This window comes from Syzygium oleosum, unplaced genomic scaffold (genome assembly GCF_021117445.2).
Source record: "Syzygium oleosum isolate NSW1041296 unplaced genomic scaffold, Sole_v2.1 Sole_v2.01, whole genome shotgun sequence".
NCBI lineage: Eukaryota > Viridiplantae > Streptophyta > Magnoliopsida > Myrtales > Myrtaceae > Syzygium > Syzygium oleosum.
In genome coordinates, this window is record NW_026607485.1 from 11127696 (window position 1) to 11140079 (window position 12384).

The following is a 12384-nucleotide window of genomic DNA, read 5'->3' on the forward strand; positions in this document are numbered from 1 at the left end:
AGCTAACCGGCCATGGAAGAAGGGCAAGAAAAAAAAAAGAAAAAAATATATAAAGATATCAAAAAAATATTCGTGATAGTACCGACTATACCACGTGGGGCAGTCGGCGTCCACATCAGTGATCACTGGCCAAAATTAACTAGAAGGACTATATTGTCAAATCGTCAAACGGTTTAGAATTCAATTAGCTAAATTAAAAAGTTTAGGACTGAATTGACATCACTTTTCTAATGACTATCTCAATTTGTGTGGGACGGGAAACTCCCACTTCTAGAAAAGGACTAGCCAATTGTCAAGAGGCATGAAACACTTCACATTCTTCTTTCTTGTACTAATCTACATCTTCAATTTCCATCAACTTGACATAGTAGTATCGGAATATAAAGATAGACTCTGTCATCATTTCATGACAAGAGCATCTTGACGGTCCAAATTATTAGAATAGATAGAAAGTCACTCATAAACTTTACGACTGCGTACGCACGTAATCGGATAAATAAGAAAGCGGGGACTCGATCTAGGTTATAATATTGATTAGGGTCCATTAGGTTGTGGACAAAAATCGACAAGACACAGCACACCGGAGAGGAGAAAATCATGTGCTATTCCCACCTTTTGCTTTTCCTTTTTGGCCATGACTTTTTTCATGTGTGGAAAGTTACTAGGAATTTTGTGGATCTATCCTTGACTACCCTATTTTACTATAGTAAAGTATCCTTGCATGGATGGAAGATGTGTATGCTTGAACAGAACTATCTTATGTGAATGAATTCTCACGGTATCATCGATCTAAATTGTGGTTTCGGAAAATCTTTTCACTTTGATGACAGACCTAATAAAAATTTGTGTCGAGTGCACTGACATAACGGGATCGACAATGCTTGTGTAATAAAGATTCTTCACTGACGATAGGATTAGAAAAATTCTTATACCCGAATCTCGGAACATCTAGACCTAAGACTTACACACTCGATTGATATCATTGTTCTTATGTTGCGAGCGTAAATCACATGATATAGAGAAGAGATTACTTCATTAAATATTCGTACAGATGGCACCTCCTAAGGATATAACAAACAACTTTAGCTTGTCTTATCCGAAGTCGGCATGGTGCAACATTGTTCATTTTCCATTGACGACGTGAATCACATTTAAAAAGTTATGCTCACAGGGGCAAGATACAAAGGAGTGTATCTTGGCTATAGCACTTTCTAGGGCCTCAGATTTAGCGATTGTGTCTTGAATATAAAGCATATTCAAATTAGTAAATTGCCTTAATATGACGTCACTGCCGATGTCATTTGTGACTGTGACCTTTAATTAGGCAAGGTACCCGACAAATGAGGCGTTAAAAGATAGTGTACAAGATCAAGTTATAACCGCGCAAATCCATGCACGTGTGGCAAATGGGGGCCGATTGAGCTATTGGTAGTACCGACCACTTTGGTGGGTCACATAGGTGTTTGTATGGATAGGACATGGGACCATACCACCTACAGACATGTGGCCAATCTTAATCTACATGTCGAACGTATTGATTTCATGAAATAGGTGAAGTTTATCCTTTTTTTTTTTTAGATGATATGATAGATCGAACATGATCATCCGTCGAAAAACAATCTTGTAGATCTCGTTACATCTTATATATCATTTTCAAAAGCCGGAGAGTTTCGGGGTTTGAAGATTAATAAAGGTGAGGTAGGGGGTTGTTGGCGATGGATGCTAGGGTTCGTGAGATAGTTTGCGGGCTTGGGTATTTGTAAAGGAGGATAATTTGGTCTTTTTATCCTAAGGGTTTTGTGTAGAGGTAGCAAACTGATATAAATAAAAGTAAAGATATGAAATGGTCATCGAAAATAAAAACCGAAATTAATACGATTCGAAATGTAAAAGATGGACTATCTTTGTTAGAACTTTCAAAATAAACTATGGCACATTTTAACTCTATAACTAGTTACATAGGAAAAGCTCGACCCAATCTAGATTATGTTATACGAAAAATCATATTTTGACTAGGATTAATATGCTAAACGAAGGAATCGGTGGACCATTTGGTAAACCTTTCCAAAAGCAATTAGGCCAAATTGTCAAACATCAGCTGAAGCAGATCTATAAAAAGTAAAATCGGATTATACGAAAAATCATATTTTGACTAGGATTAATATGCTAAACGAAGGAATCGGTGGACCATTTGGTAAACCTTTCCAAAAGCAATTAGGCCAAATTGTCAAACATCAGCTGAAGCAGATCTATAAAAAGTAAAATCGGATGAATCTGTGGGGACATGTAGTGTAGGTTTTAGTCGTGGGCAAGCAAAAAATATCAATTTAGAATAACATGATTATGTTAACATAGTCTTAAGTAGTTAAATTATCCAAATAGAAAAAATTAATGTTTCTAATACATTCATTGTTATCTTCTCATTTATGTCCTGATATCAGTAGGTTAAAAATTCATTATTCCTTCTTTTATTATACTTCACAAGTGAGTCAAAAGCAGTTGATCAGAATTTTCAGATCTTTGAAAATCAAACCAAGCTTTTAGGATTAAAGTGTACTTGGTACCCCTTTCTAGATGAAGATCTCCTGTGTCTGTTCTAAATAAGCAAGTCCTGTCTAAGCACTCCGATAAACACTTGCCGCATGAATTTTTCAACAGAATAGTGCAAATCAACTATGTATTTATGTCTTTATTAACTACTAATCATATTCCAGTTGCGCATCTATATTGCCTGAGGGTTTAGGAGTATGAACAAATTTTTCGTGCTTGCGGGACATGTTTAACAAAGGAAATCTCACGGCTAGCAAGTACTTAGCATATATTAACGTAGGCAAACTAAGGAAATGCCCAACCAAAGTACGAACATCCTATATCACATGGAACACAAATAGCCAACCAGCTAACACGGTAGTACCACATACTCTATGGACCAGCTCTTATTTGAACGCGTGATATGCACACGACGTATACATTCATTGAAGAACAGACACTCAGTTCTCGGTGGGGGGCTTGTGCGGTGGCTTGTGGTGCGGCGGCTTCTCTCCCTTGCCTTTCTTTGGCTCCTCGCCTTTCTTCGGCGGCTTGTGCTCTGGGAATGGCTTCTTCGAGTCCTCTTCCACCTCCTCTACGAAAATGTGTCCCTCGTGTGGCGGCTTGTGCTTTGGTGGTGGCTTCTCTCCCTTTCCCTTCTTCGGCTCCTCGCCTTTCTTGGGGGGCTTGTGCTCAGGGTACGGCTTCTTTGAACCCTCTTCCACCTCTACGAGAATGTGTCCCTCGTGTGGTGGCTTGTGCTTCGGTGGTGGTTTCTCTCCCTTTCCCTTCTTCGGCTCCTCACCTTTCTTGGGCGGCTTGTGCTCAGGGAAAGGCTTCTTCGAGTCCTCTTCCACCTCCTCTACGAGAATGTGCCCCTCGTGGGGAGGCTTGTGCTTCGGTGGAGGCTTGTCGCCTTTCTTCGGGGGTTTGTGCTCGGGGAATGGCTTCTTTTTTTCATCGGTTTCCACTTCCTCAGCGAGCATGTGGCCAGGGTGGTGGGGCGGCTTCTTTCCTGGGAATGGCTTTTTGTGGGAGTCTTCTTTTTCGACCTCCTCGGCGAGAATGAGTTCATGAGGGTGGTGGTGGTGGTGGTGTGGGGGCTTGTGTTCGGGGAATGGCTTGTGTGAGTCCTCGACTTCGACGGTCTCCAACAGACGGCGACCGCCAGGGTGGTGCTTGTGGTGGTGCTCGTGGTGTGGTTTGTGCTCTTTTTTGAAAGGGTGGTGGCCGTCGGAGAGGACGGCGGCGGCAAAAAGCACCGCTCCCAGGAGCAAAACTAGCAAGTACTTGGAAGACATTGGGGAGGATGTGTGAGAGAGCTGATGGTGTGGGAGTGGAGTGATGGGAGCGTCTCAATTTATAGTGGTTTCGGACTATTGTCGTCGTCAGCGATCACGTCACTCCGTATTTGGATTTTTCGTTTAGGTTAATCAAGATTTTGATAGGGCCCCACTTGCGCTGTCCAATCACTGAGGTTGAATAAATCGGACAAGGCATATGAGACAGCATCCATTGAATAATAAAGTGAGCTGCTACGCTGGACCTCTTGCTTTCTACTGGCCGTATTACTCTCTAATCGAATGTTTTAGTCCAATTTTGCATCGTGCGAGTCCATCTTTGAGTATATAAATGTTCATGAAGAACTTCGCTTTATGCTTGAACTTACCGATTTCTTGTGTATGAAATTGTCACGTATCTTGCCAATCTAAAATTGTCCACGTAGATTCTTTTTCCAATCATTGTGATTTGAGAAAAATCCTTATTATTCCAGTTCAAGTCGAAAGCTTCAATAGCTTCAATCAATAGTGGATCAATACTGATTGTTCACCAGAAGACGAATTTGTGCTAGCTTCATGTCAATGCATGCAATGGACAAACTCCCGACTAATGTAGTCGGCACGCAAGCGAAATTTTTTATCAATGTCACATCAATGTGGTAATTATGCAACGGAAATTCTGCACTAGTATTCACTAGTATTAAATATGTCTTGAATTTTATGTACTCGGTCCGATTCATCACCTGACCCGACATATTTTTTGTGCGACCCAAAAGTGGAGAAAAAATTGAGATTTAGTTCGTGACGCGGAGGGTTGGGCTGATAGGCTCAATTTATACTGCGGCTAGGTTTTTTCATTAATTAAGAGAGATTTTCGTTTTGGGAGAGATCAGTGAGCCATGAGGTTTTGTTAAGTCGTTTTCCGACTTATGAAAACTGTACTCTTTTTTATTATAGTGGAATCTTGTTTTGCCTCGCCCGTGAACGTAAATCACCTTGTGATCGAACCACGTAAATCCTTGTGTTCTGTATTTGTTTTTTCTGCGTTTGCTTCAACAACTAGCACGTTTGAAAATGTGTTAGTGAATACCAGACTATTATATAACTAATATTTTCATTTTACGAGTAAACGCATCACATGACACATGAAAACCCTACAACACCTACACATGTTGCACAGACAATATTATAAATGGACAATTTTAGGTTTTTCTATTCCGAAGTTGGCAAGACGCATTTCTTCAATTCCAACATCAGCGCGGTGGATTATAATAGAACTCCACATGGGGTTGAGAAACAAACAAGTGCAACCATTAATTATTTCGGGGCTCTAGGTTTAAAGAACTTGAATTGAGTATATGTGGTATTATGATACGACTAATTTATTTTCTAATTTGACGTCACTGCCGATATCAGTTTGGACGGTGACCTTCAACGTGTACCGACCAAAAAAGGAAATTGTGAAGCCAAGCTAGATTGAGTTATAACCAAGCGAATAAGAATTAGGTTGGTGTGTACTACTTAACTAGTGGCACATTGTTGATTTTACGACTTCGTAGTATAGTTCCACGTGCCACGTGCCACGTGGCAACTAGCGACAAGCATGCACAACTACAAGTTGATGGTAACCTTTGATGATCCATGCACATGTGACAAATAGGGGTAAACACTGATTTAGGGTCTACCAAATCAGTCTACCGGGGAACCGGACCAAATCGGCCCTAGCCAGCTAGTTCTGCTCTAGTTTCATTGGTCTTCGGCTCCAAATTTTGGAACCAGTACTTTCCAGGTAGATTTCCGATTTTGGGTGCTAAACCCGCCCACTCACCTAGCAACTGGTGGTCTAGAACCTGTTTTAGAAACTCAAACCCTATTACTTTCTTATTTCTCAAGTTGCAGTCTTCCTTCTCTCATTTCTCACTCCCGCTTTTGAATAGAGAATGTAACACAACAAAATTTTTTCGTGGTGAAGACTAGTGAATTCAACGTGGTGAACCGATTGAGGAAGATGCCCGCTCAAATCTCCTTGTTAGATTTATTCAAGTCATCCGAGAAACACAAGAATGCCTTGTTCAAGGTGTTAAATAAAGTACATGTGCCTGACTCTATTGATGATGCTCAACTCAAAGAATTTATTGGGGCAATCCTTTTGAAAGATCAAATATCTTTTTCTGATGAGGACTTCCCCCCTGAAGGGCGTTCCCATTCTAAGGCGTTGTACATATCCGTAAAACATCGTGACACGATTTTGTCGCGAGTTCTCATTGATAATGGCTCGGCCCTAAACATATGTCCATTGGCTACATTATGACGATTGGGAGTAAATGAAGATAGAATTCGAGCCGCCAAAACACCTGTGCGAGCGTTCGATGGAATGAAGAAAGAAACTATAGGCGAAATTGAGTTGGAACTCATGATTAGACCTGTTCTTTTCTCGCTCACTTTCCAAGTACTAAATATACCAAGCAACTTTAGTTTGCTCCTTGGTAGACCGTGGATTCATAATGCCGGAGCTGTGCCCTCAAGCCTTCACCAAAAAGTGAGATTCGTGGTAAATGGCAAGCTCATAACCATACATGCTGAGACGGATTTCAAGGTGTTCCATGATACCGCCATTCCATATGTTGAGCCCGAAATCAAGGAATAATCAAATTACCACTCCTTCGAGTTGGTCTCCATTGCACATGTGCCTGTTGGAGCGATTATGCAAATTCCTCAAATGTCAAAGCCCGCCATCATGTCAAGTAAAGTTTTGCTTGAAAACGGCTACACTCTCGGAAAAGGCTTGGGGAAGCATTCCCAAGGCATCTTGAAACCAATTGAAGCTGTTATGAAGAAGAACAAGAAAGGTTGAGGTTACCATGGAAGCCATGAGAACCAAGGTGATCGCAAATACCAAAATAAAAAGACAAACAGTCGACAGAGGCTGTTATCTCCATCTTTGAAAGAGACATTTTCCAGACCTCCCATGATGTTACAAGAAGAAGAGATTTCCTTCGACTTTATGGCAGATCTCTTTAATGAAGACTTTATTGGCGTATCTTAGCCCATGATAAAGCTAAATCATCCAAAGCACCTATCAACCTTGCTGAATAGGGATGCTTCTTACCCTTCTTCTAAGTCTGTTGCATTCGTTATCGCTTCATTTGTTTGCCCCTGCGTGGGATCAATTTGTTAGTTCAATTGATTCTTTCAATTCAATCTTTGATTTGTAATGGACACTTGGATCTTGAGCCGTTGGTCCAAGGTAGCATATATTGTAATACGGCCTCATCATTTGAATTTCAAAAAGAAGGCATATGCACGTTTTATTAAGGACGTGTGGAAGTACACCAAACTAGTCCTATGATGATGCTTTGAGGATTGGACTTCCGCACGCTTCCTAGTTTCAAAGATTTGTGGAACAAGGATGTCCAAGGATATGAGGACTAAGTTCTTAAAACATTTTCTGGCATGGTTTCAAAACCAATTTTTGGGGCATATCATGAATGTGTGGTTGATCCCCCAACAAATTTTGAAGATTAAATTTTTAAATCAAAACGGACCAAAGGATTTAAGGGTTAGATTTTCAAATGACTTTTGGAATTGTTTTCAAAAATGATTTCCAAACAATCATGCATAAATTTGGCTTCTATTTACCTAATCAAAATGATATCAAAGAGCAGTGTCTCAAAAAGGTAAAAGTACTCGTTCCAATGAGAATATATCGTATCTGATTTGACTTGTTCATCCGTTTATCTTGCAGATAAGGCGTCAAGACGGTTGACTAATATGGACGTGACAAAAGGATAATGTCATCATCAAAGGGAGCATTTCATTTTTTAAGCTCAAATTTATTTAGAATCCAAATTGACATATCTTTTCTTTACATGAAGGTGAATAAAAGAAAAGATTCAAACAATAGACAATGGAAATCAAATAAGGAAGAGCATTGAACATACTAGATTCTTTGAACGCAAAAGTGTCCAACTGGGGCAAATGGCTTTAGTACAATCAACTAAGTTGTCAACAATCAAGAAAGCTCAAAGAGTCGTTTACATGGACTCAAATGAAGGGTAAAGCTGTATCGGTTCCAATTTACCTCTTCTGATATCATTTATTGACTCAGTTTCCTTTCTCTTGATAGGAAGACATCGATCAATGGAAGGAAAATACAAGGGTAAAGTTGTATTGTTCCCAATTGTCATCTTTCAGAGGATATTCATTGACATGATTTCTTTTGTATTCCTGTAGGATCAATTGTCCAACATAGAACAAGTATCCTTTTCCTCAAAGATCTTTCAAGAAAAAATATTTCGAATAATTCTAAAAAATGAGCTTTCAAAACCATTCCATTCCAAAACCTCTTGGATAAAAAATTTTGGTTTCATGATTAAGGTAAATTTGAAACCATTGTCTTCAAATGCTTTATCAAGTCCTAGATGCGGAATCTTAGACACATTGTTTTGAACTAAAAGGATATTCCAAGTTCAAATTTCAAATAATCGTAAGAGAAATTTGAAATCATTTTTTTCAAGAGATCTCAAATGACATTCTTCAAATTGTTCATTCACGCATTGGTAAACACATCATGCATCAGAATTCCCCACAGACGGGTGATTTAACCAAATGATCCTTTGAAAAAACAAAAAAGGGATTTCTCAAAAATGCCGAATGGAAATGCCAAGGATGATAAAAGGCAAACCTTTGATCAAACACGTCCCTATACACATTTTGAGAGAATTGAGCGAAAAAAAAAAAAACCATGTCCTAGGACGTAGGGTTCATTCACATTGAATACATGGATTGAAGTGATAAAAGGCATTTCATTTCTCTATCCTAAACACTCATTTTATCCTTTGCTAGCCACTTTGAGCCAAATAGGGAGAATTTTCAAAATACCCCTATCAAGAACCACCCCACATTGGGGCAAGCTAGGAGGTTTTGGTTGATCATTTTTAGAGCAAAAAGATCAAGAAAGATTTTATTGCTTTCACTTGCATCAACCTTCTTATGGTAATTTCAGGTGGATCTTTATGGAAGCTCGAAACATCCCAAAGTGAAGAAGAGCATTCTTTTTCTCTACCCAAACACAGTTATCCCTTGCTTAGCCAAATTGAGCCTTAAGCATATTCATTTCAAAGCCCAAAATGTTGATTATCTCCCTACATTGGGGCAATGCATATGATTTACCAAGAAAATTTGGAAATATTGGTGAATATGTATAGAGTGTCTCGAGAGTTCAAAGAGCTCAAAAGATAAATATTATGGGGCATGAAAAAGCAGTGTGCCTGGTAAAAGCAAGGCCGATGCCCATGAAAAAGAAAATGTATCAAAAGCAAAAGAAAAAGCAAAAAGCAACATGTTAATGATGAAAACGAAATTCCCATTGCAAAAGATACTTAGAAAGAGCAAAGCTCTTATGTTGCAAGAAAAATGGACTCTCGAGACAATTTGGTTTTCAAGAGTCAAATGATATCAAATTTGGATGATTTGGTAATGATGCCAAGATAATCATCATTTCTCTTTCAAACCCCTTCTACAAAATTTTTTAAGCCTTTTGAGCCTAACCCGAATCGACATTACAACCCTCTCCGAAGTCTCTTCCGATTGGGATGGTTTGAGTTGACGTAAAGATTTCACAAAGAAGCTACCGCTAAAAGGAGTGGAAGTAATCCTATCTTGTCTTATCTTCAAGGCTCTTGACTTATAAATCCGTTGAAGATGTTGATGGTATATTTCTTTTCTTGGCCTCAAAGTAAATACCCTTTGTGTAAGCCCATGACCAAGCATATATTACAGTCCTTTTGAAAGACCTTTTTGATTAATCAATTTGTATTCAATGTGAACGTTTCCGAAAACCTTTGACATAGGTTCGTGAGGCATCACCAGTGAGAATTGAATAGCTTTCCCACATCAATGGATGGGAATCAAAGCCTTTATGAGAGCCAGTGCGAAAGACCTTTTTGATTAGGTTATTTTCAATTTGGCATTTTTTATCTGACCTATTTAGATGGTTATTCAAAGATCATTTTGTTAAAATTTCCTCTTAAGAAAATCAGTGTCCTTTACCAAAATGTAAACAATTCTGTTTGATGTGTCATTAAACAATCTCGGAACTTCTTTCAAAATATCTTTCCCCAGTGAATCGGTTTTTGGTCAACCTAAACTATATCCCTTCTTTTCGATTTTTGGTCAACCTAAACCATAACCCCCATTTTCGGTTTTTGGTCAGCCTAAACCATACCCCCCATTTTCGGTTTTTGGTTAGCCTAAACCATATCCCCCATTTTCGATTTTTGGTCATCCTAAACCATATTCCTCATTTTTGATTTTTGGTCAGCCTAAACCATAACCCTCATTTTCGGTTTTTGGTCAGCCTAAACCATACCCTCCATTTTCGGTTTTTGGTCAGCCTAAACCATAACCCCTATTTTCGATTTTTGGTCAGCCTAAACCATATCTTCCATTTTCAGTTTTTGGTCAGCCAAAACCATAACCCCCATTTTCGATTTTTGGTCAGCCTAAACCATACCCCCCCCTTTTTGGTTTTTGGTCAGCCTAAACCATAACCTCCATTTTCGATTTTTAGTCGGCCTAAACCATACCCCCCATTTTCTGTTTTTGGTCAGCCTAAACCATATCCTTCATTTTTGGTTTTTGGTTATCCTAAACCATGCATCGCTTTCGGTTTTCATACCATCCCTTTGGTTTTTAAACCTTGTCTTAGGTTCTAGGTCATCCTTAAACTTTACCCTTTAGGTTCTTGGTTATCCTTAAACCATAGATTTCTTGCAAAACTCTTTCTTTTTTTTTTCTCCCTTCATTCCACCCCGTGAGAGAGGGAAGAACACGTGAATGACCTAACAATCCAATGGTAAGTGCTTCAGGTAAGACTCTGATCAAATGTCTTTGTCTCTATTTTCTTTCATATCCCAAGTGGAGTCGACTAAAAATTTGCAGGTGCCAATTGGTCTTTGAGCGGAACCTCTTCGAACTCCCACTCAAAGAGGGGCAGCTGTTGACACCTAATTTTTAGCCGACGCATCATTAAAAGTAGAAAATTCGAGATTATGGTTTCCGATCGCGACGGAACCCGTTTCTTAAACAAAAAGTGTCGTTTTTTTAATTCTGTTTGTTGGCCTTGTTTCTGTAAACAATTTTCTATTCATTTCATGCAAAAACTCGAAAAGTCAAACGGTTGACTTTTGCTTTGACTTTTTGGTCAACCCTTTGACCAAAAGTCAACCCCCGGTCAAATTGGGGCTTTTCGCATAAAATGATTCCTTTCAAGTTTAATTTCACTTTAGAAGTGGAAATTCCAGAAATATTCAAAGATTTGATCATAAAATCAAGCTCCTAGTGAAAAGTCAACTAGGGTTTGACTTTTGGTCAAACCTTTGACCAAAAAAATTGAAATATACAAAAATCCAAAAATCATCTTATTTTACATTCAATTTGCCTTTGGCATTTAAAATTTTACAAAAATCAATTTAGAATCAACTTTTTCCCAATTTGCGGGATTTGGTTCAAATTGGCCAAAAATGAAATTACTTCATTTCTAGTCATTTTTTAGGTTAGTTTTCTTCACAACATTTGATCTAGAGGTCATCTTATATTCAATTTTGGAACCAATTTTTTAATTCCAAGCCAAACAAAAAAACCCCCAATTTTGGCCATAATCAGTGATTTGGATCGACATAAGGTTTGTTATTTTTCCCGCCATTATTTTGAAACCCCTAACAGAACCGGGTCCAGTCTGTCACCGAGAGTGAAATTGTCTATTTTGTGAAAATCGGTGGGGATTTAGAAAAAAATGGTCTTCTTAACTTTTGGTCCTCATGACATAAGCTTTCTAATGACACATGAATCACTTCATTTGGACATCATTAGGTTAGTTAATCACATCTGAACAGAAGCAATCCGAATTAGATAATAGCTGAATAAATGATCTCCTTATGAAGCCCACTTCTCATTGCTTGATTGGTTGAGAAATAAGGCCCATGGGCCTGAATGCATGCTTATTTCATTGCTATGCATGTGTTTGTTAGATGAATGTTAGGCCCGGTGCATGTTCGGCGGGTAGCCCATTATTGTCATTTAGAACCTGACTTTAGGGGTTAATTGATATGAGTTGCCGTTTTGTGAATGCAAATGGTAGCCCATTATCGTTAACCATTGATCAAATAATGTTAGATGATTAAGTGGGTGGTGAATCGAAATGCATGAAAAACAAAGGCCGATCCCGAGGCCCGTGCTTGACTAATGAATTGTTTGCACCATTGCTTTTCTTTGGTTATTCCTTTGTATGTTGTTTGTCGTGAATGTATGTTGCGAATGTAAACGCCGACACCCAAGAGGTGGTCCATGGGGGGATAATCCAAAATTGTAAAAGACCAAGGTGATAGACCGATGTCCAATCTGGTTTCAATTTCTATTCACTTGATGGTGGCGATAGACCGATGTCCGATCCGGTTTCAATTTGTATTCAATTCATTCATCCCCGATCATGTCTCGGGTTTTCAATTTATGTTGTAATAAACACCCGACGAGTTGTGGGTTTTACTTTCTCGCACTTAGAATTAGCTCGTCTTTT

At 38.8% G+C, this 12384-nt stretch overlaps 1 protein-coding gene across 1 annotated transcript; it reads right to left on the reverse strand.

Moving 5' to 3' along the window:
- Positions 1-2801: 2801 nt before the first annotated feature.
- On the reverse strand, positions 2802-3874 carry LOC115688949 (early nodulin-75-like). The gene has a single exon (XM_030614912.2). It carries the CDS (start codon positions 3828-3830, stop codon positions 2991-2993), a length of 840 nt encoding a protein of 279 aa, XP_030470772.1. The 5' UTR covers positions 3831-3874; the 3' UTR covers positions 2802-2990.
- Between the last annotated feature and the right edge of the window lie 8510 nt (positions 3875-12384).

Bases quoted from the DNA above. Each gene is read 5' to 3' on its own strand.
- LOC115688949 (XM_030614912.2), bottom strand. From the start codon at position 3,830: ATGTCTTCCAAGTACTTGCTAGTTTTGCTCCTGGGAGCGGTGCTTTTT.